Source organism: Lissotriton vulgaris, chromosome 1_1 (assembly GCF_964263255.1).
Source record: "Lissotriton vulgaris chromosome 1_1, aLisVul1.2, whole genome shotgun sequence".
NCBI classification, from domain to species: domain Eukaryota; kingdom Metazoa; phylum Chordata; class Amphibia; order Caudata; family Salamandridae; genus Lissotriton; species Lissotriton vulgaris.
In genome coordinates this window covers 215,807,340-215,835,253 of record NC_141685.1, presented here as the reverse complement: position 1 = coordinate 215,835,253, position 27,914 = coordinate 215,807,340, and the positions used below count along the sequence as shown (strand labels likewise).

Here is a 27,914-nt window from a genome sequence, read left to right as displayed (position 1 = left end):
TTTTCCTGTCAAAGTTCCTTATGAGAATCAGGTCGCCTGGACGGACATCATGCGGCTTTACATCAGTGTTGTCAGGGAAGGCTGCGGCAACCTGTGAACGACATGATTGGAGTGCAGACATCAAGGAGGCAAGGTAATCTGTCAACATATTGCAATCAACATCAGTAATTTTCTTAGGAATGGGCGTCCCCCACATATTCGGTGGTCTACCAAAGACCACTTCGTACGGGGATAGTCCTGATCTCGAATGGGCGACCATTCTCATATAGAACAGTGCCACTGGCAGGGCGACTATCCAGTCGACCCCTTTCTCTTGACATATTTTAGCAAGGCGTGTCTTTAGTGTCTGATTATGCCTTTCTACAAGGCCTGCGGCTTCGGGATGTCGGACACAATGGAATTTCCATTGATATCCTAGCAGCAAGGAAACCTGCTTCATTAATTCAGATGAGAATGGCTGACCGTTATCTGAGTACACGACACGAGGCATGCCATACCGTGGGAAGAATTCACGAACCAGCTGCTTGGCAGTGGTCAGAGCAGTGTAGTCTGGGACTGGGTATGCTTCGGTCCAACGAGAGAGTGCACAAACTACGAGGACATATTTAAATCCTCGACAACGGTCCATCTGGATATAATCCATCTGGAGGACTTCAAAAGGATGATCGGGAGGATGAAATCCACCTTGCTCTACAGGGACGCTTTTACCTGGATTGAACTGACAACAGATCATGCAAGTACGCACTTTCTGTTTTGCTGCTGCTCGTAAGTGTTTATTGCTCCAGAGATTCTGTAAACTGTCTAACATCGCTTTTTCTCCTAGATGTGCTGGACTATGTGCTGTATTAATTATGACTTGAACCATAGAGTCAGGGAGAAACCATGTACATTTTCCCTTCGTCATCCAACCTTGATCTGTCTGGATCCCTCCTAGTTCAATCCATTTCTTTATTTCATCTGGGGTAGCATGTGTCTGAATATCGATAACATCTAGTGTGGGATCCCTGACTGTCATACAATTTGTCGGTCCTTTTGTCTTTGTTATGTTAGTTGTCTGAGTGTGAGTCAATGCTGTATGTTTTGCTGTCTGGTCTGCCAGGTCGTTACCCTGGGAAACAGAATCTGTAACTTTAGTATGTGCTTTACACTTCATGACTGATATGCCTGAGGGCAGATGTATTGCTTCTAACAGTGCTTGAATGAGGGGACCGTGTTGTATCTTGACACCATGAGAGGTCAAGAAACCTCGTTCTTGCCATAACATTCTGAAGTCGTGTACGACTCCGAAAGCATAACGGGAATCAGTGTATATGTTAACATTTCTGTTCTTGGCTAGTGTACAGGCTCGGGTCAGAGCAATAAGCTCTGCCGCCTGAGCGGACAGTGTGTCAATACGATATGTTTCTTTGACTTCGGTTTCAGTGGTCACTGCATATGCGGCCACTAACTCTCCTGTACTTGTTCGCATACATGAACCATCCACATAAAGTGTCAGGTCTGGATTTGTCAGTGGGACATCTGTTAAGTCTCGTCGTGGCTTTGTTACTGCATTAATGATTTCTATACAATCATGCGGGGCTGGATCTGTCATAATTGTAGGTAACAGTGTTGCGGGGTTCAGAATGCTGCAGCGTCGGATTTCTATGTGGGGCTGGAATAGCGTTAATTCATAACCTGTCAGTCGTGCTATAGTCAAGTGTTGAGTCTGGGTTCTGTTTAAAAGAACCTCTACAGAATGTGGAACTTGAACTGTTAATGGATGTCCTAATACAATTGAATCGCTCTGTCTGATTGCTAATGCTGTTGCTGCTACTGACTTTAAGCACGCAGGGAGTGCCTGGGCTACTGAATCCAATGTACTTGAAAAATAAGCACAAGGCTTATGTGAACCTGCTTGGTCTTGAGTGAGGACAGACAATGCTGTACTATCACGTTCTGTAACAAAAAGTGTAAACGGTTTGCTGTAACATGGTGTCGCTAAAACTGGTGCTTGACATAATGCTTTCTTTAATTCCTCAAAGGCTTGTGTATGTTCCTGAGTCCAGGGAAGGACAGTCGAAGTCGCTGCCTCCTGCGTTGTTAACTGAATGAGTGGTTTAGCTTGAAATGCATACTGAGGAATCCATTGTCTGCAGTACGAGGTGAGGCCTATGAAGGCCCGCACTTCCTTTTGTGTCTGGGGTTGTGGCATATTTGCAATTAACTGAATGCGATCGGGAGTGAGCTGTCTCCCCACTTTGGACAGCAAGTGACCCAAGTACACAACTTGCTGAACACAGAATTGTAGCTTCGAAGGAGACACCTTGTGTCCCTTGTCTGCCAGAAAATGTAAAACTGTCAGTGATGCTTGTTCACATTCGGGCTCACTTCGTGCGGTGATCAGCAGATCATCGACGTATTGCAGTAAAGCGGTGTTAACTGGCATTGTGATACAATCAAGTTGTCTTTTCAGTGCTTGGCTATAGATGCTGGGGCTTTCTGTGAATCCTTGAGGTGCGCGTGAAAATTTGAAACTGCGTCCATTTAAACTGAATCCGAAGAGATATTGGCTCTCTGGATCAATAGGCACGCTGAAGAAGGCGTTCTTGAGGTCAATTACAGTAAAGAACGTTGCTTCTGAATCAATAGCAGTCAATAAGGATGAGATGTCGGGAACCACAGGGTACTGTGGAATAATGCATTTGTTCAGTTCTCTAAGATCAATCACCAGCCGATATACTGGCGGTGCATTGGGATCAGTACGTTTAAGAATCGGAATGATGGGTGAATTACAGATATTGGAGTCAGTCTCTACGACCACTCCCTGGGTAATGAGCTCTTCAATGATTTCCAGTAAAGCCACTACAGCATCGGGCGGTAATTTGTATTGTCTGATTCGTGGTAGAACTACACCTTGTTTGAGTGTAACACGGTATGGGGTAATGTGCATACAACCTACATCAGTTGGGCCTTTTGCCCACAGGTGGTCTGGTACATTTTTCAATCTGACATCAAACTCACGCAACATATAATGACCCTTGAAATCCCGCAGAAAGAGTCTAACTCCCTCCGGAGAACAGCAAATTATGGCTCCTAGAGCCTTCAATGTTTTAATTCCTAACAGATTTTCTGGACATGATTTCGTAAGTAATAAGTCTGTAACACGTGATAATGGACCCACAGCCAGGGGAACTGGTTCTGATACCTCATTTACAATGGGCTTTCCTGAAAACCCAAGGGAAACATTCTGTGAGCCTGAGAGGGGTGCCCCTGGAACTTCCTCATGACTGATTGTGGTACGACTTGCCCCTGTATCAATTAAAAACTTTCTGTCTTTTCCCAATACTTGACTGTGTACATAAGGACCTTCTTGATCTACAGGAATTTCAATAAGAGGCAAGCCACCCTCCCTCTCTAGGCTGTTTCATGTATATCGTGGATAATCGGGGTAAGCGGACTGGGCATACTGGTACATCTGTTGTGAAACTTGCTGAGACGCGGCAATGGGCTGCGGCTGTGATACCGCTACTGTCTGTGCTGTAGGTGAAGAAGCATGCGTAGGCTGTGTATTCTGCATGGGCTGCATATTCTGTGAAGACTGATGCTGGTTATGGTCTTGTCTAGGCGGATGCGGTCTTTCTTTAGTTTTACCTGTCGCTATGTTATGTTTCAGAACTGGGCATTCATGTACGTAGTGACCTGGCTGCTTGCAATAGTTGCATGTCCCTTTTACGGGAGCTGCGGCGTGACCTGTCTGGGTCGTACCCTTTCTATTTCCGTCGGTATGGACCGACTGGGCTACTAACATTTTCATTTTCGTGTCTTTCATACGTTTCTGTTCCTGATCCTGTTCTTCTCTAATTCTGTTCTGATGGTATTGTAACATTTGTAACATCTGTGACGGCGTATTTGCTTGCCATGTACTCTCAACCTTGTATACACGATTCTTAACTGCTAACAGGGAATTCTCAACTAACTTGGATACAAAAAGATGCGGGTACGACTCGCTACTTGGTTTAAGACCACTATTAATAATAAAACATTTCTCGAATCTTGAATAGAAGTCACTAGTATCTTCGTCGGGTTTCTGTTTACATGCTGAGATTGCATCCCAGTCTTCTTTTCTAGTTGTCAATAATCTTGGCAGAACCTGTACTATCAGACCTGGTAGTGCTTTAGTTTTCTCTCCAAGGCCTACCCCTGGGACCCGTTTGTTCTCTTCATCTTCTATTTCTGCCCATGCAATCTTTTTGTCTCCCACCTCCCATTCTTTTTCCTTTAATTTCTCGTAGATGCCCGTGGGCAGTAATACTTTTAACATTTTCATGATATCTTCGTACGTATAATCTCCCATCAGTAACATGTCTTTAAGCTCTCTGTGAAAACCTGCAGGGTCTTTATCATGGCAGGGTACTAGTTTCTTCATTTCTAGCAGTTCTAACTTAGTCAGTGGCGTGTGTACATACACGCGTTTCAAGGTACGATCTTCACCCATAACTGGATGTACTTCTCGTAAGGGGTTCTGACTTTCAATGCCATGCCGACGTTCCATATGATACATTTTCCTTTCTGGGGGCGGGGCGGGGACATATTCGGAGCTTATGAAAGTGTCATATCTATGGCGTTGTTCTAGAATTATTTGAATTAATTTGGTACTTAAACCTCTCCATCTATCCATGAGTAGTGCTTCTAATATTTCGGGTAAGGGACCTGGGTCAGAATGCTGGTTTCTGTACTTTGTGAGGAGGTGCTGGATCATGTATACACCTGCTAATTTCTGCTCGTCTGGGGAGAGGTTCAGAAATGTCTGCGCTACGGTGTCATCATTATATATGTCTGGATTTTCGGTCCATGATATGGCTGACCGGGCTAGTTCTTGTTCATCCATAGAACTGAGTACATGGTACCCTACTCGATCTCGAAGCCTTTTATCAGTTTCCTGGAACTGATGTTCAGCAGAATTTGGGTTTGTTAAGGCAGAGAAAAGGACTCTCTTGCTTTCTGGACGGATGCCTTTCCTAAGGTAAGTTCCTTTACCTACATATGCTATAGTGTCTGCAGTTTTTTCTGGTTCTTCATGTTCTTCTTCCTCCTCGGAGGAAGCCTTTTCTTTCTCTTTTTGGTGTATTTCTATCACTGCTTTTCTAATTTTCTTGTACATACTGGCTATGCAAGTCCCCTTGTCGTGTTTTCCTTCAGATATATTTTGACCCCACTTGTTTAGTGCATCTAATTCACTCTGATCGGTCCCAGGCCTATCTCGTTCTCTTATTAGGCAATTTATAAAAAAACGTAGTATCTGTGCTTGAACGTCAACTTTCTGATGCTCCATGGCATCCTTAATACTGTCGGGGTCCTTCCCAGTCTGAACAAACTCATATATTCTATCTAGGCGCTCCTTCATTCCTGCATAGCACAGCAGGAAATCAGTAGCAGATCTTAACCGTAGTGATGCCATCATCATTATATCGTCTTTGCCGGGTACTGGATCATATCTGCAAACCGAAAGGTTTTCTTTGAATATGTCAAGGCGGGGTGACTTGAACGAAAAAGGATTCCGCAAGTCCCCTAGCTGTAACCTGCGTGTCGATGGCGGGGTGTGAAAACCCCCAGTCGCACCCCCTGAGGCGGAAGCTTGAACATTATCTCTTTGTGGAGTCTGTACCTGAACTTGAATTTGTCTTTTAGTGGGATCAGGTAGACGTGGTTTCGGTAGATCAACTTTAGGTACGGGAAGTGGTGGAGCTGGTGGAACAGGGGAAACCTGTCGTGATACTGGCAGAATATGATCTTGGGGCGGGTTACCACCCCCGTCCCCGTCGGTAGGCAGGGCGCGAACAGGCAGGTTGGTGTAAGCGGGTGCTACATCCTCTAGATAGGAATTCAGGAATATGTCTTTAGTGGTCCTATGAGTTACTTTAGTTGGAACCAATGGTGACGGCAGGTTTTTCGGTATTTCTGAAATGGCCTCAGGCGAACCCTCAGCCGCGAGATACATACCGTTTACGAGGTTATTTCGTGCGCGGTCTACTTGCTCTGATTTTACTCGGATCCCCTCGGTAACTAACTCGTTTTCTTGGGCCTTGTCTGATTCTTTAAGTCTGTCTTCTCTACGTAGTGCTCTTTCAGCACGCTTATGTGATTCCTTACGCCAAAACTCTATGGCGTCTTTCTGAGATTGTCTGGCTTTCTTTTTCCATAGTGCTTCCTCTACCTTCATGATGCACTCGGCATCCCATGTTCCGGTAACGGGCCATCTGTGTCTTTCGTCTAGATGTTTAGTATAGTCAGCCCATAAATCTAGATATAATATGGCATCTATGCCATGCTTATGGTACATAAAATTACCTGGGGTGTCCCTAGGGGGGATAGGAATTTCTTCCTCTAGTATCCCTTTTCTAGTTCCTATCTGTTTTAACTTGTTGAAAAACGGCATCTTGTTTACTTAATACTGAATGCTCAATCCTTACTACTTAATACTGAATACAGCTAGTTATACAAGAACACATTAATGCACATTAGAAACAATCACACTCATACCACGACATTAATCACATGAAAAGACATTTTGAAACATATATGACTCCCCCCTATACTGGATGTACTGCTAAACAGGACAGATACACTGCTAAAGCGGTGCAGAAACTTGAAATAACGGATGTACTGCTAAACAGTACAGATACACTGTCTAAAAACAGTGCAGACCGGACTTGTGTACCCAAACCCGTCTAGATACGTCCCAGCAATGGTACTCACCGGGAAGCACGGAAACAGAAGGCCTCGGAAAACTCGACTGGACTGGACTCGACACTTCGGAAAACTTCGGAAAAACTTCGGAAAACCTCGGAAAACTGGTGGGCCTCTTGACACCTCGGACCTTGCTTCTTTCGGCTAGGCTCTGGTCGGGATCCTCCGCACTCCTCACCGCCTCGTCTGGGTACTGATCGTAATCTTCGTCACCTCCGTGGGCCAGAGGGAGATACAGGAAATCCTGCCGGTACGCGTAGTTTCCTTCTAGCTGATGGCAGGGGACAGAGCTTACAACGCACCAACCGGCGCGTGAGGTGGGGGAGGGGTCCCTATTCGGGCGCCAAAATGATGTAAATATATAATTTAGCGTCGTAATTTCTATGCAGGTAAGTACTTAATCAATAATAACTCAAATCGGAAAGAAAGAACCAGAGTCCGTGGTGTTAGAGTTCTTAGGGGTTTTATTCCTTAAAAAGGAATGGTCAAGACCAGGATATCATGTTCTTCCCACCACAGGGGTGGAAGAAGGGATAGAGCAATGTTTTATTGACAATACATAGCTTATATACTTAATTTACATCATAGGAAGTAATAGAGTAGGCGTAACAGCTGAGAGTAGACAAGATAACAGCATCCACGTGTTACTAGTGCGTAATCAGAAGGCGTGGACTAGGCGTAACTGGAGGTGTGTGCTAGAAACGTCACAGATAGGTGTCACAAAGGGGCGGCACTAAGCAGAAAGTTGCAATGTCAGCAGAAATCAGAGGCTTGGATGCGCGCGCAGCTGCATGACGTGTGATTGACGTGAAACTGGAGGGTGCAGGGGCTTGACATTTGCACTGACGGAAAGAGACAGAAGTCTAGCATGTCAGATCAACTTGTGCTTCTATCATATCTGATATCTGGTGTTTAGGAACTGAGCTATCTGGGCGGAAAGGTCTCTGGGGCAGAAGCTATTCTATACTGACTGTGAGTGCGTGTATAAGCGCCTGAGTGTCTGCATGAGAAGCGTGGGGCATGGGCCTTCCATGGGAGCATGGTAACAGAGGCTATGAATTACTTGAATTACTTGCACGGAGACAGGCGGGTCCTTTGGCTCTGCAGCTGAGGGGGATGTTTACTGAAGCTAGTAGGCAGGAATGTATTTTCGAGGAGCGGAACAGATAACTCGAAGGTTGAAGTCAGTCTTGGCAGGCAGCAGGCTGAGCTAAGCGCGGTGGGCCGCGCTGGAAGTAAGTCAGAGTTCACGGGTACAGAGGCAGCCTGGGCTGAGGCTTTCAGAGTCAGGAGGAAGAAAAAGGCTCGATGGCAGAAATTCTGGGCCTACTTTGCCAGAGCTGAAAAACATGTAGAGTACACTACAAAAAGACGTTGGCATAACATACTTAGGAACGGACTATCCAACCCATTCAGGGCGGGTCTGAAAGAGGACATGTTAACGTTGGACGCAAATGTATTTGCGTCTTCATAGCTGGCACAGGAGGGAAGTTACATGCACTTTAACTCGTACATGGAGACGGTGGGGTACGCGCTAGGGAACGCAATTCGACCAAAATGTATATTTCCTCAGGAGTTGAACCTGGTTCTCTCCAGGCTGATGTCTACACCGCTTGAGCCTATACACAAGGCCTCCTTGCAGCATCTCACTTGGAAGGCGGCTTTCTTGGTGGCAATAACCTCTGCGCGCAAGGTTAGCGAGATTCAAGCACTCTGCACCAAGGAACCTTACACTGTGTTTCACCACAATAGAGTGGTAATGAGGGCTCATCCATCTTTCCTTCCAAAGGTGGTCTCGGATTTTCATATAAATCAAACGATTACCCTTCCTTCGTTCTTTCCTAACCCATCGACCCCAGCTGAGAGGTCGTTGCACTCGTTGGATCTTAAACGGGTACTAAAGTTTTACCTAGAAAAGACGAAGGGCACCAGAAAGACAGACCAACTCTTTGTCAAATATGGTTCAATGAGAACGGGGTTTGCAGCAGCCAAAAGATCCATCTCCAGATGGATTGTCTCCTGTATCAGGCTGTCATACCAGCTGGCTGGCAAACCTTTGTTACAATCACCCATAGCTCATTCCACTAGAGGGAAAGCAGCCACAATAGCGTTTTTACATGACATTCCTATGTCAGAAATATGCAAGGCTGCAACATGGAAATCAGTCCATACATTTACAAGGCATTATTGCCTAGAGTCTGATTCAAGAGCGGAGTCTCAAGTAGGGCAAGCCTCCTTGAGAAACCTATTTGGGTAGAATAAGGCCTACTTTTGGGCCTACGGATATGAATGTTATCTGTTGATTCCTTTGCCCGCAGGGATGAGGTGAGGCTCGCTACTCTATTCTAATGCTTATGACTATTAATGAGGATCCCCTGGAAGAGAAGGATTAGTTACTTACCTGTAATCCTAGTTCTCTTCCAGGGGTATCCTCATCAAAGTCATAAGCAACCCTCCCGCCTCCCCGGGCAAAGGACTTTGTTTATTAAGTAGGAGATGTTTTAACCTGTTATTACCATGGTTTGGTTTTCAGTCTCCGAAAAGAACAACTGGCCTAACTGTGGCCCCTGAGGCATGATGGGAAGCTAGGGGCAGAGGTGCCTTAAAGGCACGGCGTCAGTTTTAGTACATACAGCTACAAATTAGCTTTTCAGTCTTTTTAGACTGGGTATTTGCAATGCAGCCTGGGAGCTGTATATGCTTACAGTGTGTTATAAGAATTTCTACTGCTTTCTAGGCATTAAAACAGTTTCTAAACAAGCATTGGTGTTGTTTCTCATGTTTTTAATGCAAACATACATGTATGGTGGAAATTCTTCACAGCATATTCCAGCTCTACTGTTTTATTTGGCTGCAATTGCACCTAGTCCAAACTAGATCTGGGTGCATTCTGCCAATGCACAACTTCTTCCTTTGTCAGTGTGGGCCAGGGTCATCAAACAAACCACTGGAGGTAGAGCTAGCATTGTGGAAGGCAGGCACAGCCCTATTCAGGCCCAGGTGCTACTACTCACACCACTCCTCATGCAGATAGTACTATTCAGCCTTGTGCTGGATCACCCTGTCTCCTGCAGTCACCCTAGCCCCTGTCACTCACAAACCAGACATAGATTACTCAACCTAGCAGAGGCAGGCTTGGATGGTTAGGCAAGAAAATACCTACTTCCTAAAAGTGGTATTTTCAAACACAGAATGTTAAAACCAACTTCACTAAATGATGTATTTTATCATTTTGAGTTCAGGCATACTAGAGTCAAATTTCTACCTAGTTCACTGAGTTAGTTCAGATAATAAGATGTTATAATCAACTGCTCATTCTGCCCTATGGGAACAGGTAGCCTTGCAATAGTGAAACACGCAAATGGGTGCACTTGCCAAGTCAACATAGTAGCCCCAGGCCGCACACAGGCTCTGCAATGGCAGGCCTGCACCATAGGTTACAAGCTGCTCTGGTGGGTGGCACAATCAGTGCAGCAAGCCCACCAGCAGCATTTGATTTATAGGCCCTGGCCCACATGGTGCACTGCACTAGGGTCTGACAAGTAAATAAAATAAGCCAACCATGGAGTCACTAATCCATTACAATACTTTACCATAGCTAGCACTTGCACTGTGGCACTGAATAGCAGTGGCACTGTGCCCAAAGCACCTTGTTGCGTTCTAATCTAGGACCCTGATCGATACTGTGACCTTATGCCCCTATACGGCTATACATCCACTTTTTCCTTATATTGGCATAACCAATCAAATGCAATATTCAGAAACTCGTCTCTGGCCTCACACGAACAGAGCCACATTTCAGAAACGCTTCCTCTGCAACTTCCTTTGCAGCTCATTAGTGCAATGAAATAGCAGAAGTTACTATCTAAGATTCCTAGATTAACACTCCGAGTTCTTCAACAAGATAAAAACTCAGCAACCTGGGAAAGACCCGCTTGCTATGTTTTGATTAGTAATAGAACTCTAATGAGCACTGATAGACGATCACTTCCTAGTAACATCTTTATTGACGTCTTATGTCCAAAAACTTACGTCAAACAAGGCACCTTTCAGGTATAAATATTACCAACGTTGCCTTAAGCAAACGCTGATGATACAATCGCTGCTGCTGTTATGCTGAAGCTATCACTGTCAAGCTAATGCTGACACTATCGCTACTGCTATCGTTGCTAACGAGCGAACGATGGTGTGGTGAACACAGGAGTTGAACAGCCATCCCCTGCAAGAGCCCAGCAGATGCAAGCTGCCCGCGGACGCTGCCCCTCCTCCTCCTCAACGCGCTGAGAGAGACGCTGTCTTTTCTCTTGCCGAGAAAATCCAACTCCGGCGTTTCCAGCCCACTCTAGCTAGCGACTGGGATATCGAGTTCGCTGAAGGAGATACCAGACCTCCAGCATTCTATTCCAGAGGTATGGTGTTGACTAAACCCTTAGAGAGAATTCTTGAAGCAAACCTTGGCAAAACCAACTTAACTTAAAGCTACTTACTTACTCCCCTCCCAAGTATTAGGCTTAGGTCAGGTACACTGGGGTAGGCGTAGTTAGAAGCACCAGTTGAGTATTTTAGCCTAATGTATATATGAATGTATATATGTTTTATTCATTTTAAACCATTGTATGGCTAAGAAACCATATCAATGCTTTTACAGTATTATTTCGCAATACTCATCTTACTGTACGTACTTTTTATAATAACAAGTCTTGCAATTGTGGCAATTCATTTCTCTTGTACGAGAAGAAAGACTGTTTAATAAATGTTACCCTTTATTGACAACGCCCGTCTCTCTATTCTCTACATATTGTGAAAGTAATCTGCAACTGACTCAGTAAAATAACTGTCTATTGTTTCACACGACCCTAGAGATTGACTCTTATCTGAGGAGCAAAGTTGTCATGTTGCATGGTTGTTGGAAAACTGAATCCCTTCTTGTCTGTACCAAGGAAGATGATCACTTCCTATTCAGTCAAGAAAGTTTCCAGTGACCTCTGAGCTAGTTGGTAACTAACCCACTTAAGTTTAGCATAGTCAGTAGAGGCCTGGAAGATCCGCACTTCTACGTCAATACTACTGTTTATGTTATTCCAATGCGCAGGGCCTATTGGGAAAATAGGAACTACACTACAACCTAGACCAGCAAAACATATCAAAAACAGAGGAGGCAATCAGAACAAAATGGAAGGGAGACCCACGCCAATGGTCTCAGTTCTAACACTTCCTTTGGGCCATTCATTACTCTTTCAATGGGGCTCTTATTTATAGACCCCCTGGTCCCAGAGCAGCTTTTTTGGACAACAACAGTCAACTGTTGGATATAAAAATGAACTCTACAGACTTAACCATCCTAAGTGATTTCCATCTGGAGAACTGCCCTAGACAGAGTTGCAGTCTTTGTTTCTGATTTTTTGGAAAGTGCAGGGCTAGCACCACTAATAAATGCACCCACACATGCTGCTGGCCTCACACTGGATGGTATTTTTTCTGACAACTCCTATCTCACAGTCGCGTCCATCCTTCCGCTGGCTTGGTCAGGCCTCTACTGTTTTCCCGAAACATCTAATTCCTTAAGTCAGCCTTGACATAAAATCACCTCAGAGCCTTTTAATGAGCTGCTAGTTGATTCTAAACCTGAGATTCCCCTAAATTTGGAGGAGGCTACCTCGGATTATTATAATTGGATCACCGCTAATCTCAATCGGCTGGCCCCATTCGAGTCATTGAGAATAGGAGGATTTCTCACACTGAGCCCTAGTATGATGGCAATTTCCGGAGTCATATACAAGGCTGTCACAGGCTGGAAAGAAAATGGTGGTAACAGTATGGCCCCGTTGATAAAACGTCCGAAAAAAAGGCTCTTCAGGTCTATAAAGTAGCAGTCTCCTATGGCAAATCTAGCTTCCTTACCGCTAAAATAAAGGCTTCCTTAACCCCTTCCACGCTGATGACGAGCTGGGCTCGTCATGGCGTAGCCTCCTCGCACGCTGATGACGAGCCCAGCTCGTCACGTAACATGCAATTTAAAAAATCTCAGCGTGCGAGCAGAATTCCGCTAGCGCGCATGAGGGTAAACGTCCCTAAAGAGCTTTTTACAACAGTATGCAAGCTGAGCAAAGTGACTTAACCTACAAACACCACAACTAATCAAGAATGTTGTAATTCTCTGGTGGATTTGTCTTTGAGCAAAGTTGAATTGGTCTATAATACGTTTGTAACTAGGCACCCAAGGGAAGTAAATTTTGAAGAGATGGCCTAGACCCCCTCATCAGTGGAGACCTCCTTTTCTACCACCCCACTGGTGGATCTTAATCCTCTCTCAGAAGCTACAAAGCAGGTTATTTATCTATCGGATACCAACTCCAGTTTGAATGAGTTCAGCTCTCTTGATGAAGCTACTATTCAGGCCCTTCTGTGTCACGCAAAATCAGAAACACCAATGGACTAAAGTTTTCTAGTTGGCCCAACCAGGATCTGGTACTCCCTGCCAATTGCCCTTAAGAAAAAATCTGATCTTCTCTCATTCCATAAATCCTTAAAAAGCTGGGGGCATATTAGCAAGGGCTAGCAGTCAAATTATTGCAGCTTTAGCGGCCGTTTTCGGGCGAAAAGCGGTGATAATTTTATCACAGTATTAGCAAGGACACGCTAGCGCGTGTTTCCTTGTCTTAGAGCCCATTTCACTTACGCCATGCATCCCATCGCTAATGAGATGCAAAGTAGGCGTTCGTGACTAAACTGCACGGGTACATTTCGATAAGCCAGCTTCACGATATTTACCACATGCCCCGGACCCACAAAGCGATATTCAAATTTCACGCTAGACATCGCTGGATTTTAACTTCTAGTACTTTCTTGACTACACTAAGTTTACTATGGAAGGAGGATTCTACGGTTGAGGCCACACAGCCCTATCATCAAGCTTATCTCCATTTTTGCTGAATAATTGCTGGTTTTCCAGTGATGTTGCTCCATATTGCTGGCTATCACTGGAAATATTATCGCCAAAGTGCTAAGCGTTGTTGATACAGCGCTAGCCTGGCAATAATTTCCAGCGATAGCCAGTGATAATAAAAAACACACTTAGCAGGTTCCGCGATAATTATCGCTGCGGCTTGCTAATATGCTCCCTGGTTGTTCAACAATTAATACCCTATTTTATGGCAGCTAGACACCTCCGGGGTAGGAGTACGTGGTATAAATTACATTTTCATTTCATTTTCATTTACGTGGCCTTGTAAATATGGGCAGGCACACTGTGCAGCCTGTAGACAGAAAAGTGACGCAATGGACTTGTAAATGAGGCCCTGAGTCTAGGGGAACAACGCTTTGGCAGAGAAGATACTTCGATCGAAGTAGCCTCTCAGCGACTGTCTAAATCAGAACCCTAGATCATTACTGGGTCATTGCCTTTACTTACTACACATAAATATGTTTGTGTGTGCTCAGTGATATCTATTGCTGTTTTTAGTGCCTAAATTGAGAGGATGTTTGCAAGTGGAGACCACTGGTACTCTTTTTGGGGGGGTCAGCACTTTTTTTTCATTATTATACTTTGAACCAGAACAAGTTGGAGATAGGGAGAACATAGGAAAAGAAGAGCAAAGAGAAAGAAAGGAAACTGTAAAAAAAAGGATGACGTAGGCATGAAAAGGAAACTGCAAGGGTGAGAATATAGGCAGAGATAATATGATATTCAATGAAAGAGACATGAGGCGGAATCAAGAACAGTCAGCCATAGGATTAGGCAACTCCGACATTCAGCAGCACCAGTCACGAGCTTCTGAGGAAACCTGTGGAGCCTGACACTTATTTTGTTACAAATTAGGCACTGTGCAGTGATCCTGCAAGTCAGCTTGGCTATATGGTTTGCGTGTGTGTGTGTGTGTGTGCGTGCATGTATGTGTGTGCTCATGAGTGCTGCACGTTGTGCCTCTATGTGAACGTACTATACAAGGGCCAGATGAATTGGCTTTGCCAATGTTTGTTTTTGCGGCCTATAGGCGACAAGGTTACCGTTGTCACATTAAATAACTGCAACCTTGTTTTTCCTTTAACCTGAATATTATCTCTGGACTAAATGACAGTAGGGAGATATTAATTGAAAGCTATGTAATATTTTACTTTTTACTTCGAAGTCAGGATTTTGCATTTTTGTTATAATTGTTCTTTCAATATTTCCTGTACATTTGAACCTGGAGATGATAGACAGGCTTTTTAAATTTCAAGGACATCCATGCAAAAGCAATGTCAAATAATTCATATTCTGAAATCGAATCAGAGGGTGGGATTTAGGGAGGAAGCTGGGTTCCTCTTTAGTGGGAGGTGAGTTAGCAAGGGGTGGGATGAGGATGATGATGAGAAAGGTCTGATTCATGATGAATTTTATGAGTTTCTGGATGGGTTATAATTAAGGCTCCCTGTTTTCCGTTTTTACTGATTTTTAAGGATAAATACAGACAGAAAACGATATATTTTTAAATGTGGATAAAAACGGGCATTGGATGCTTTTTGAGTGATTCTAAATACACTTTGCCATGACTGACAGTCCAATAACCATGTGGATTGATAGGTAAGGGGATTAAGAAAGGAAAATTATTTTAATAAAAAGGCTTAAACAGTGGTAGATATGCACAAGGCTGATACTGAAATGTGCATATTTTCGTATAAGTTCATCGATTTATCTTTGGCAGGTGTTCATATCACTGAAACCTAGCAGGCATTTAAGCATGACTGCATATTTATTGGTTAAATAAATTTGGAAATATACCAGTTTTTGCCCTTATTTTTTCACAAAATCCATAATGAATATGGATAAATACACATAAAGTTTACAAAAAATAAATATGGAAAAATACAGACAAAAATGTCAAAAAAATAAATATCATAAAACCGGGAGCCCTACTTATAATGTTGAAATACAAAAAGGAATACCCCTGACACCATAAATCACACAATTGATTTGCAAACAGAAGCCTTTTTAATTGACTCTGTGTTTATCAAAAACTATTTCACTGCTTATTTTTTTTATATATTTTCATTAGTGATGCACACTTATTGTTCAATTTCCATATAATACATTTACAATATTTACACCTTATTCATCATACTGTACATATATCTACATCCGTTCGTCAGAGCAAAAAAACAACAATTTTGTTACCTCAAACGAAATCTTGCTTTTAACTGTAATTTACTCGGTTGTACATCCTCTTAGTTCATCTTTGTTTTCAATATATACAATCAAACTAGTCCTACTTTTTTTAATCTTATCAAGATTGACTCCTTTCTTGATCAAGTACACATATATGTATAATGTTGAGGCACATGCGCTCTTCAGTTGTCACTGAGTAACATTTATCCTAATTCGGTCTCTTTTTTTCTCTCCTAGGTCCTGGGCCCTGGTGTTGGGGTTATCGCGGTCTCGAAAGGAGCAGAGATTGCCTTGGCCATGGCCGCCTTCCTGAAACAGGTGAAGGCTACGGTATTCATTAACGGGCTCAACGCCATGAATGGGAACCCTCTACGCTACCGGGACCTCCACATTCCTTGCATTCCCTATCGTGGGGAGGGAATGCTGTTGACTCATTCTGGGGCGATGGACGCTCGCTATGTGTTTGGGGACCCTCGAGAGCCAGAACACAAAGACTGTATCATTCCAGTCGAGAAGGCCATGGGCCACATCCTCTTTGTCATCAGCGGTAAAGACCGAAACTGCAATAGCAAAATGATGGCTGATGAAGCAATGGCGAGGTTGAAGCAACATGGGAATAAGAATGGTCGGCTTCTCTTCTACCCAGATGCAGGGCATCTCGTTGAGCCTCCAAGTTCGCCCTTCTGCCCCGTGTCAATCTCTCCTGGTGTTCCTTTGCCACTGATGTGGGGAGGGGAACTTGTGGCTCATGCCAAGGCACAGGAGCACTCATGGCAGGAGATCCAGAGGTTTCTCCATCTGCATCTGGGACAAGCATTTTCTGAAGTCTCTAACCTCACTCAACTCACCCTTCCATAGACCTCAACACTAAATCCAGTTAAACTTCGCATGCAATAGATTCATTGACATAGAATACGTGCTACAGAGCTAAACCAAACCCCCTCAGCACCCATCTTTGAGCAGAATATATCATCAGTTTATTACAGAGTTCAGATATATTTCTTTACCTAGAACTCTGTCAAAAGATCACCCCACAACATACTTTTTGGTGAACATATGATGTTATAACGCATTCAATTACAACACGTGCTTTTACAAGGCAGCCTTTACATTGCAACTACCATTACATAGCAGGATTGTACAAAGCATGCCATTAAAACACATTTTTCAAAACTACCATAACAATGCATTCCGTTAAAACGCATATCATTACAACGCATACTTTTAGGGCAACAGTAGGGTAAGTGTTGGGTAGTACTTACAGCTATAGGAGGTGCACCGAACACAAAACACGTAATGTGTTGTGCATGTTTTGTGTTCGGTGCACCTCCTATTGCTTTAAGTACTTTGGGAATCTGTCACCAGTGGCACCAAAAGGTGACAGGTGCCCGAGTATTGTGCACGAACACTCTTATACGGCAGCAGAGATATAGGAATAGTGTTAACCATTAAGTCTGTCACCTTGCTTTGGTTTAAGTGTTGGATAGTGTAGGGGTAAAAATTATTATTCCCATGTATCCCAAAACCCATACCCACACTAATACAATTACTTACCTTACAATGCGTTGTAATTGCATGCGTTGTAATGGTATGCGTTGTAATGGCATGCGTTGTAGAGACATGCGTTGTAATGGCATGCATTGTAACGGCATTCGATGTAAAGGCAATTGTATTGTAACAGTTGCGTTGTGAAGGTAGGTCGTTGTGATGACTGCGCTCTAAGGGATGTTCCCCTTTTGAGTGCCTCGCCCCATCCACACTTTTTAGACAAAGTGGTTTTAGATTTCAGTACTCTGCCAGCATGAAGTGGCACTATGGAAGGGTGGTTTGAGGGGCTCCCTTCAAGCATGGTCATCAGGTACACTTTTTATGGCCTTTAGTGGAAACCAAGTGGGATCCAAATACAGATTCTTCTACAGGCAGAAGAGGAGGCAAGCTGCAGAAGTTGCACACATTTTGGGAAGCTAACTGGGCTGTAATCATTATCACTAGACCAAAGTGTCACCTATAATATGTTAGAAACCTCTACTGCTCTTAGGATGCCTGCTGACCACAGACTGAGATCATTGCAAAAACTTTGAAGTCTTCTGTGTGCAACCCTGATGATGTTCTGAGCGCACCCAATGAGAGGAACACTAATCCTGCACACATATTGGATGTTTACAGTGCTTCATTTGTAAAAATATTAGTGGCAGGGCCCTTGTCAGGAGGCCACTCCTACTCACAAAACCCATTGCCCCTACCAGCGCTGCCAATGACAGTAACAACACAACTAATAACCATCACACTCATGAGTGACGATTCAGACTATTCATATATATTAATAATGACTAATACCTGACTCCCAAGCAATTTTTATGGTGGCAGGTATGAGCCAATTTTAATGTAAATTGAAATATTAAACAAATGGTTGTGCTCATCTCAAATATACACAAACTGCGCCATCATGTGGCAGGTTCTCATAAGTACCAGGGTTGACAATAAAGTGCTGGTGCCGAGCACTGGACACCCCGGCACAAATTAAGCACTGGTGTTTATCCCCTAATTATCTGTGAGAAGCAATTTCAGGGAACACACATCGACAATTGTAGCATTGAAGATGATGTAGCTGTTGATCCTCAATCATATTTTTACTGCATTGTGAGATTTACGATCACACTTTCTAACACTTTACTCTTAATAGAAATAAAGTCTTATTTCATTTCATAAAAAGACTCTGCGGTACCTGGAATGTACGTTTTTTTTATGTGTGACACACGCTCTAGCTGCTGAAACTACCATTCCACCCAACAACCAGCCTTGAAAATTAAGCCTTCTCTGTTCAATGAATGAATGAATGAATGAATCGGGCTTCTGCTAATCTTCTGTGATGGACCTTTGACAAGGGAGTTGAAGTACCAGTCTTGCTGGAGCATTTTGTATTGCATGTAGCTTCTAAGACAGATAACTAGGTAGGCCCAGGAGGAGATTATTGCAACAGACAAGCCTTGAGGTGATCAGGGCATGAACAACCATCTTCCTTGCTGGAAAAGTTAGAAACTCAACAAACTTTTTGAGACATACCCCTGTCACAGTGTTTACATGGGATAAAAACAAATCATTATTGAATCTGACTCCCAAGTTCTTTCCAACTTAGCAGGCCGGGTGGCGAGGGGGGGGGGAGTGGTGATCATGTTTGTCTGGCCATCAATATGAGATAGAGAACTGGTGGTTCTTCCTTATAGGTCAAATTTCTGTTTTCTCAGCGTTGCATTTCATTCAATTTTCAGTCATCTTCATAATAGCTTCTAAAAGGCAGTTATTAAAATTCCTTTCACAGCTCCTGGAAATCTTGTTACGGGTAAGATCCAGTTGCGTACCATCCGCGTTCAACCTCACTACCCAGAGTAAGTCAAAGCCAACAGAAGAGGGTTTTTGGAAATTGTGTGAGTTTGCTGTAGTATCTGGTTTCTGTGGCTCCATTTCAATACTTTTCACAAGGATTGAAATACAGCTTGAGTTTAACTGAGCTGGTACTACAAGCTTGACCATGCCCCATGCCTATATAGACATGGAAGTTGAGGTAATACTGGGGGCTGGACTCAGTGGCGTAACAAAATTTGAGGGCCCCCCCTACAAGGTAAGTGGAGGGGTCCCCTCTGGACTCTATCAGGTGCTCTCCAGCCGACGTGCTGTGCTGAGCCCCCCCCCCCCCCCCCCGGAGCTTGGGGCCCCCGCACCGCGGGAGCTGCAAGGGCCTGTGTAACGCCCCTGGCTGGCTTCAATAATTCCATAGCATCTGCCTATATATTTTCACTCTGAGGTTCAGGTGCTTCTGTTATATCGAATGATCTATAGAGGTCCAACACAAAAAAAGCAGAGAGAGGTACTAAACACCTATTTCTTTAACCTCCCAAATTATATCTGTTATCAAAAAAGTGCACAGGATGGGGTTAAAATTTGGTATGCAATTATACGTGCTCCCGAACAACAATATTTCTGGGAAACTCAAGGCCCTCACTCCAACATTGTAGCTTGCTTCATCATAGGGCTTTCCACACCTGAACCTCTGTATGTGTCTGGATAGTCTTGATCAGATAGTTTGGGAGCAAGGTATTTGTAGCAGTGATTTTGTGGGCCAGAGCAAGAAAGTATAAAGAGCCTGGGGTTATTCACTAAAGTGTGTTATTATGGGATGTTTGGGCTAGACTAAAAACTCAGGGGCGGATTTACAATTACTGGCGCATCCCTGCATATCGGCAGGGATGCACCAGTGATTATGTGCCGCAGCTCCGCCACCCTTGATGTGCTGCATTTACAATGCGGCGTACCATGGGGCAAAAACGGCACAGATGTGTCACGCATTTGTGCCGTAAAAGCGGCTCATTGCTGGAGTCGCGTCGCAAGTGCGACGCAGCTCCAGCAATGATCAGGGGGGCCCTATGTGCACAATGCTGTGTCAATCCTTACGCCTGCTTCAAGCAGGCGCAGGGTTTTGACGCAGAATGGGCCCAAAAGTGACTGAGTGAAATCTTGTAGATTTCACTCAGCCACTTCTGGGGGGCGTTCCTGCGCCGGAACGCCTCCCCCTGCGATGGTACGCCTCTCCTGGCGCAGGGCTTTACAACGTGATGCATCTGGGAGATGCGTCACGTATTAAATACTCCACACAATGGCGCATCTTTTGCGCCATCGCTGCGTCACAAAAGTGATGCAACGACGGCGTAAAAGCGACGCAAGGGGCTTGTAAATCTGCCCCAAAGATGCTGTCTAGGGTTTACAATTGTGACCTCCTAGCCATCTATTGTTACACCATCAACATGTTTTGGCCTACTTTAACTTGAACTATGTGACTTCGCTAGGGCCTTGAGTCTCTGGCTGGTTATGTAGTTAGTTGTTAGTAGGACATTATCATATACAACATACAATAGGAGCAAAGTTTGCACGTGCAACATGCAGTAAGTAAAACAAAGGTTGAAACATAAAAACACATAGTCTAAGGGGATCACTGACATAATGTAGAATGCCAAAATATCGACCTACCACAATATCGAGGTAAAAATACAGAATACCAAAATATCGACCTCCTATCTCCAAACAGGTAAGTACAAAAATATCGAATCAAAAATATCGATGTAGAAAATATAGTTAGTCAAAATATCGAATTTTTTTTAATGCTTTGAATTAATTAAAAATTAATTAAATAATAAATATAATTAACTTAAGCACACCTAAAATACTTAAATAACCTTAAAATTAATAAATAATTAATGTAAGTAAAAAAAAACCATACAAATTGATTTGCTAATACATATATATATATTCCAGCAAAAATACTCTCCTTGTGCAGAAAAGAAGAGAAATCCGGGCCACTTTCAGTATGCAAAGCGTATTTTATTTCACAACGGCTTTGCATACTGAAAGTGGCCCGGATTTCTCTTCTTTTCTGCACGATGAGAGTATTTTTGCTGGAATATTTGGGACTCGCTATCCCGTCCGAGGCCCGCCACTGAAAGCGGCAGGGATCCAAAGCGACTCGCTCTGGTTGGATTTATGGCCGAGGAGAGTATTTTCGCTGGAATATTTGGGACTCGCTATCCCGTCCGAGGCCCGCACCTGAAAGCGGCAGGGATCCAAAGCGACTCGCTCTGGTTGGACATATATATATATATATATATATATATATATATATATATATATATATATATATATATATATATATATATATATATATATATATATTACCTACTGGCTATCGCCAGTAGGTATATATAGTTAGAATTTTTTCTCTATGGGACTTTTGAAAATTCTATGTCTAATAACTTTGGCGTTTGTGGACGGAATCGGCACATTTTGATTCTGAGCAGCCCCTGAAAATTTGGGGGGGTTTCGTCAAGGGGGGGCCGAGAAAAAAGGGGGGTCCCAAAACGCGTTTTTTGCATTGAGTTTTCCATAGGGCGGTTGGACTCACTTTTAGCTCGAACGGCTGAATGGATTTGCACGAAACTTGGCAAAATTGTAGGGACTGTTAGCCCGATGTGCCTTTGCTAGGTCTCAATATATGTGCTCCAGTAGTTTTTGAGAAATTAACGTTCAAACCAAGATATATATCTGTAACAGCGCTCTGGGCAGCGATCCGGTCCGCTTACTTTTCGCTTATCGGAACTTTGCGCGCAGAAAGCTGATTGGCTCTCCGGTGTCTGTCAACATTCTAAACAGTCCGGAGCGGACGCCATCTTGTCTCTCGGTAGGATCGAGAGAGAAGAAGAGGTGGAAAACGAAAGGGGAATTTAATGAAAGGGGGCAAGGTATCCCCCTCTTGACCCCCTAGGAATGTTGTTGGGGTTATTAAAGGGTCCCGTGGGGAAAATAAAAAAAAAATGATTTTTCACGGTAGAAGCGCTTCACGGGCCGCGAACTGGGCCGCAAACTGGTAGCGAAACGGGAATTCGCCATTTTGTGCTTCGTTAATTAAATTACTAGGTATAAGGGGGTGCGGGAGACGTATCCTAATCCCCTTACTAGTTATAAGTGGGTGCGGGAGACGTATCCTAATCCCCTATGTTTCCTGAGGGTGGCTGAGGAGGCTGATATATGTTGATACATCTCTTCCAGCGGCTGTGCGTGAGCTTTTTTTTTTTTTTTGCTGCGTGACAGTCCGGAGCGGCCGCCATCTTGTCTCTCGGTAGGATCGAGAGAGAAGAAAAGGTGAAAAACTAAGGGGGAATTTAATGAAAGGGGGCAAGGTATCCCCCTCTTCACCCCCTAGGAATGTTGTTGGGGTTATTAAAGGGTCCCGTGGGGAACATAAAAAAAAAAATGATTTTTCACGGTAGAAGCGCTTCACGGGCCGCGAACTGGGCCGCAAACTGGTAGCGAAACGGGAATTCGCCCTTTTGTGCTTCGTTAACTAAATTACTAGGTATAAGGGGGTGCGGGAGAGGTATCCTAATCCCCTATGTTTCCTGAGGGTGGCTGAGGAGGCTGATATATGTTGATACATCTCTTCCAGCGGCTGCGCCATCTTGCCTTTTTTTCGAATGCCACAATTTTGTCGTGCACGGCAGCCATTTTAGATGCCAGGTTGGTCCCAGGATATCACCTAACCCTGCGGATGTAGTTTATGGCCCCAGCTGTAGAGAATTCAGACATGCCAATCCTCCTGATTCAGGCGTGTGACTACTGATTTCAGTGCTAGTCTCCCGCCTCCCGATTTCTGCAAGCAAAAACCCGGGGGCATATTACGAACAACTAGCGATAATTTTTGTCTCTAACTTGTTTAGAGACAAAAATTATCGCCGCACATCGGCGATTTTTATCGCAGATAAACCTTGCTATTATCGCAGAAAAGTCAGCGATATTCATGTATTATCGACCTAATGCTCGTAGCCATGTTATCCACCTCCCATTGGATAACATGGCTAAGAACTGCTCAGGGCAGGTGTTAGATTTTGGAGATATTCGCGCTTAGCGCGAATATCTCCAAAAGTTGGTAATAGAAGGTAGCGATGTTAGGGACTGTTTCCAGTCGCTAACATCTTGGCACGCCACTTTGCATGTCATTAGTGATAAGTATCACTGACATGCAAAGCGGGGCCCAAGATGGTCGCTATCTCCTTTTAGCTGTCACTAACTGGTGTTAGCGACAGCTTGGTAATAGGGAGATAATTTTATCTCCGCTTTCATGGCTTTTAAAGCCAAAAAAAGCGGAGATAAACCCCCTTGATAATATGCCCCACGATTCCTTGGGGGTTTCAGCCGACAGGGCTTGGTATTGTGTTACATGGTAATTTTTCCATGAAACGTCAGAGGGTCGATGCAGGGGTTGTAGAAGAGGTGATAAACCATTTAAGCCTCATGAACAAGCGCATGGTCTTTTAAAGATTTGTGAAGTACTCGGGGCGGCGGTGTGTGTGTGCCCTCTTTCAGGAGCGGGCGGGGGGGCACTGCCAGCAACTTGCCAGGTCAGGTAGTGTTCAACACGTGCATCACCCTTTCTCTGCCTGCTATTGCGCTCCATGCTTCGGAAAGGTAAGAAAAAGAACGTGCATTTGAGTTTGAAATGTCCGATCCTGCAGCAGCACACTTCCAAAGCCCACACATGACAATAACCCGATTCAAGGCCCCATTCACCCGTTTTTAAAAAAATAGATAACACTCCAACAAAGTAAGGTTATAAAACTTTATTAACTACTAACTTTAACAAACGGAACAAAAACTAAAAACATTTAAACATTTCTGAACACAAAAAGCAACAATGGTTAGAAGCGGTCTTTTGTGCGAATAGTCCCAAGGCAGCACAACGTGCAGAGTTCTGGACGGCACCCAGGTGATGTCGCCTGGGTGCCGCACTGGTTTAGGGATCCTACAATGCTGCTCCGAAAATTGGCGTGGGGCGTCCCGGGTGGGGCGAGGGGAGGCCTCGTCAGTAGCGGTCTGTTGTGCGAATAGTCCCAAGGCAGCACAACGTGCAGAGTTCTGGACGGCACCCAGGTGATGTCGCCTGGGTGCCGCACTGGTTTAGGGATCCTACAATGCAGCACAGAAAAACAGCGTGGGGCGTCCCGGGTGGTGCGGGGGGAGGCCTCGTCAGTAGCGGTCTGTGTCCAGTGTCACATGGCTGACACAACATGTACGACAGGCACCCAGGTGATGTCCAGTAAACTGCCGCACTGGTTTTGGTATCCTACAATGCTGCTCCGAAAATTGGCGTGCGGCGGCTCGGGGGGGGGCGTGGGGGAGCCGGCGTGAACGGGCCTCCCCAGGTGGCGGCCATCTAGCTGAGTTGCGCTCGCTCTTGCGGCCACAGCGTCTCGCTCACCATGTTGTTGAGTTGCTCCTACTCTTGCAGTGCAGCGATAGGCGGCTGCCACATGGCTCTTAAAATGGCGGACAGCTCCTCGGTTTTAGGCCTGGTCCACTGAAATGGCCCTGGGACACTTTGGAACTCGGACGCTTGCCTGCTAGGGCTTGGGCTCCATTCTCGAAAAGCGTCCGCTCAGCCGTGAAGATTGTATAAAAGTCTTGGGGGCCCCCGACTCCCGCAGGCTTCCGGTGGGGAGCGGCTGCCATGATTGCTCGCGGAATGACCACGACGGAGCCACGAGATGGTGGTGCTCTCATGCTGACGCCAGCTTCAGTCTGAATGATCCAGAAACAAGGTGGGGCTTTCATCGTTTGGGAAAAAAAAATGTTCTAAACCAATGAAAAGTGTTATTTTTAGGTCATATGACCAAGCCTTCCATCTTTAGGAAACCAAAAGTAAAATGAACCAATGAAAAGTTTTATAAACAAGTCACATGACCTGTTATGCGACATAGGGCTACAAAAAGCGTAGAAAATCCGTTGGCACGTGAGGCGGCGTCAGTAGCGGACCGATGTGCGAATAGGCCGAAGGCAGCACAACGGGCCGAGATCCGGATGGTACCGAGGTGGTGTCCAGCAAATTGCCGCACTGGTGTGGCCATCCTACAATGCTGCGCCGAAAGACGGCGTGTCCAGCTGAATTGCGGTCACTGTTGCGGTACAGTGACTGGAACGCGCCGAGATCCGGATGGCACCGAGGTGGTGTCCAGCAAATTGCCGCACTGGTGTGGCCATCCTACAATGCTGCGCCGAAAGACGGCGTGTCCAGCTGAATTGCGGTCACTGTTGCGGTACAGTGACTCGAACGCGCCGAGATCCGGATGGCGCCGAGGTGGTGTCCAGCAAATTGCCGTACTGGTGTGGCCATCCTACAATGCTGCGCCGAAAGACGGCGTGTTCAGCTGAGTTCCGGTCACTCTTCCGGCACAGTGACTCGAACGCGCTGAGATCCGGATGGCACCGAGGTGGTGTCCAGCAAGTGGCTGCACTGGTGTGGCCATCCTACAATGCTGCGCCGAAAGTCGGCGTGGGGTGCCCCGTTGGCTTATGAGGTGATGTCAGTAGTGGACTGATGTGTGAATAGGTCGGAACCAGCACAAGGCGCCAAGATCCGAATGGCAAGTCCTGGATGTTGAGTGCCTCAGTTGAGATTTCTGAGCAGTGCTTGTAAGATTGTCTGAAGCTTATTTGCACCTGCTGCAGCTTCACTAGGTCCGGCGGAACTTTTTTCCTTTTCCTTTCTGCTTCTTTTCCTACAATGCGTTTCATCTGAAGACACGACCAGGTCCCTGAATGTGTGCAGGGGGACGCTATTGATTGAATGAAAATGGCATCTTGACACAAAGCTGACTCAAGCGTTACTGTTGGTGCTATACAGACAAAAATTGGTTTTCAGTTTGTACATTCTTCAGGTTTTTTTTTTCCATCCAAGTCTGATTGAGAGTTTGTAGAAAAATGGCTTCAGATTTTCCACATACTACTCTTCAACATTCTTCCTAAATGTAAGAATGTGAAACTCACTAGGAGAACGGCTGTTTCTGTTTCCTTTCAAAATGCTGCCACCAATATTTTCCGAATGGAAGACACCATCTTGTAGCATAAAGTGCCGAAAGGGGTTCTGGTCTGGCCGATGGTTGGTGGAGACATTTTGACTATATCTTGGACCTGCCCGGCCTCGCCCAAAATGGCGCCGGTATAAATGGGACTCGTAACTCTTTGCCCGCAAATGTATATCTAGAAAATGTTATTGTAAGTGGCCCTGTCGTATTTTAATTACAAAATGTACGTCCACCGATTCCGCAACTGTTAGACACCTTTGTTCTTGTCACCTAATGGCCCGCTCGTTACGTTCTTCTACAGTGTAAATGTCTCCTCATCATATACGATTTCAGTTTGCTCCGTGGCTGGCCCACGTGGTTGTAGGCCCGTATTTGTATACTGACATTTTTACAATAAAGGTTTTTGAAACAAAACACGGTAGTAGTATTTTCATTGGTGAAGTTTTTACTTTTAGTGACTGTTTTCGAATCAGTAAAAGGCAAGTGAAATAAAGCAGTCCAATTACATGACGGATAAAAGGTATAATATGTAGGAACGCAGTAAAGATAAATGGTCAAGGGCAGTTGTGTTTTCCACTCCTGCAACATAAAGTGATCGATAAGAATCTGATAATCAGGCGTATCGGCGACTAAGACAGCAGGCCGAATCTCTTTTACTCAACGGCTCCGTCATGGAAGGAAGAAACGCCCTTTTTCTCGAAAAAGGAATATATTTTACTTGCAAGACAGTTGTAAATTTTCCGGGAAAGTACATTAGCCTGGAATAATATAACATATGTTTGAAAAAAAAATATTGTTCGAAAATAATAAAAAGCGTAATTTTTAGGTCATATGACCAAGCTTTTCATCATTAAATTAACAAAAGTAAAATGAACCAATGAAAAGTTTTATTAACAAGTCACATGACCTGTTATGCTTACGTTACGCGCTGCGCGCCGCGCCTCGGATCACTTCCGGGTGCGCTAACGCGGCGTGTCATAAAACGAATTACGCGACAACGTAGGTCAAGAATATAGTCAAAATGTCTCCACCAACCAGCGTTCAGAACACAACCCCTTTCAGCAGTCCAAAAAGTTCTGTTAAATGACAACAGAGGGGACAGGCAACAAGAACCATCAGTCAAAGAGGGGAGGGCAAGTTCTTCTCTTCCGGGTCATGTTGGGGCGCTACCGGAACTGATCGAATTGGTAGTCTACAGTGTTTCTGGATGTTTCAGACTAAAGCTGGCGTCAGCATGAGACCACTACCATCTTGTAGCTCCGTCGTGGCCATTCCACGAGCAATCATGGCAGCCGCTCCCCACCAGAAGCCTGCGGGAGTCGGAGGCCCCCAAGACTTTTGTAGAATCTTCACGGCTGAGGGGACGCTTTTCGAGAATGGGACCCAAGCCCTAGCAGACAAGCGTCCGAGTTCCAAGGTGTCCCAGGGCCATTTTAGTGGACCAGGCCCAAAACCGAAGAGCCGGCCGCCATTTTGAGAGTCCTGTGGCAGCCGCCTATCGCTGCACCGCAAGAGCGGGCGCATCTCAACTACATGGTGAGCGAGACGCTGTAGTCGCAAGAGCGGGCGGTAAACAGCTGAATGGCGGAAGAGGCACAGTGTAGCAAAAGCGGGCGGAATGGCAACTAAAACGATAAAGG

The 27,914-nt window shown here is 44.8% G+C and overlaps 1 protein-coding gene across 1 annotated transcript in view; it reads left to right on the top strand.

The window, feature by feature from the left end:
* Nucleotides 1-18,595, top strand: part of LOC147740922 (acyl-coenzyme A amino acid N-acyltransferase 1-like) — a 212,727-nt gene extending 194,132 nt beyond the window's left edge. Inside the window, exon 4 of the mRNA XM_086952210.1 lies at nucleotides 16,109-18,595. Coding sequence (XP_086808336.1) covers nucleotides 16,109-16,729 — 621 coding nt within the window. The 3' untranslated portion in view covers nucleotides 16,730-18,595. The remainder of the gene's footprint in view (nucleotides 1-16,108) is intronic.
* Nucleotides 18,596-27,914: the final 9,319 nt, after the last annotated feature.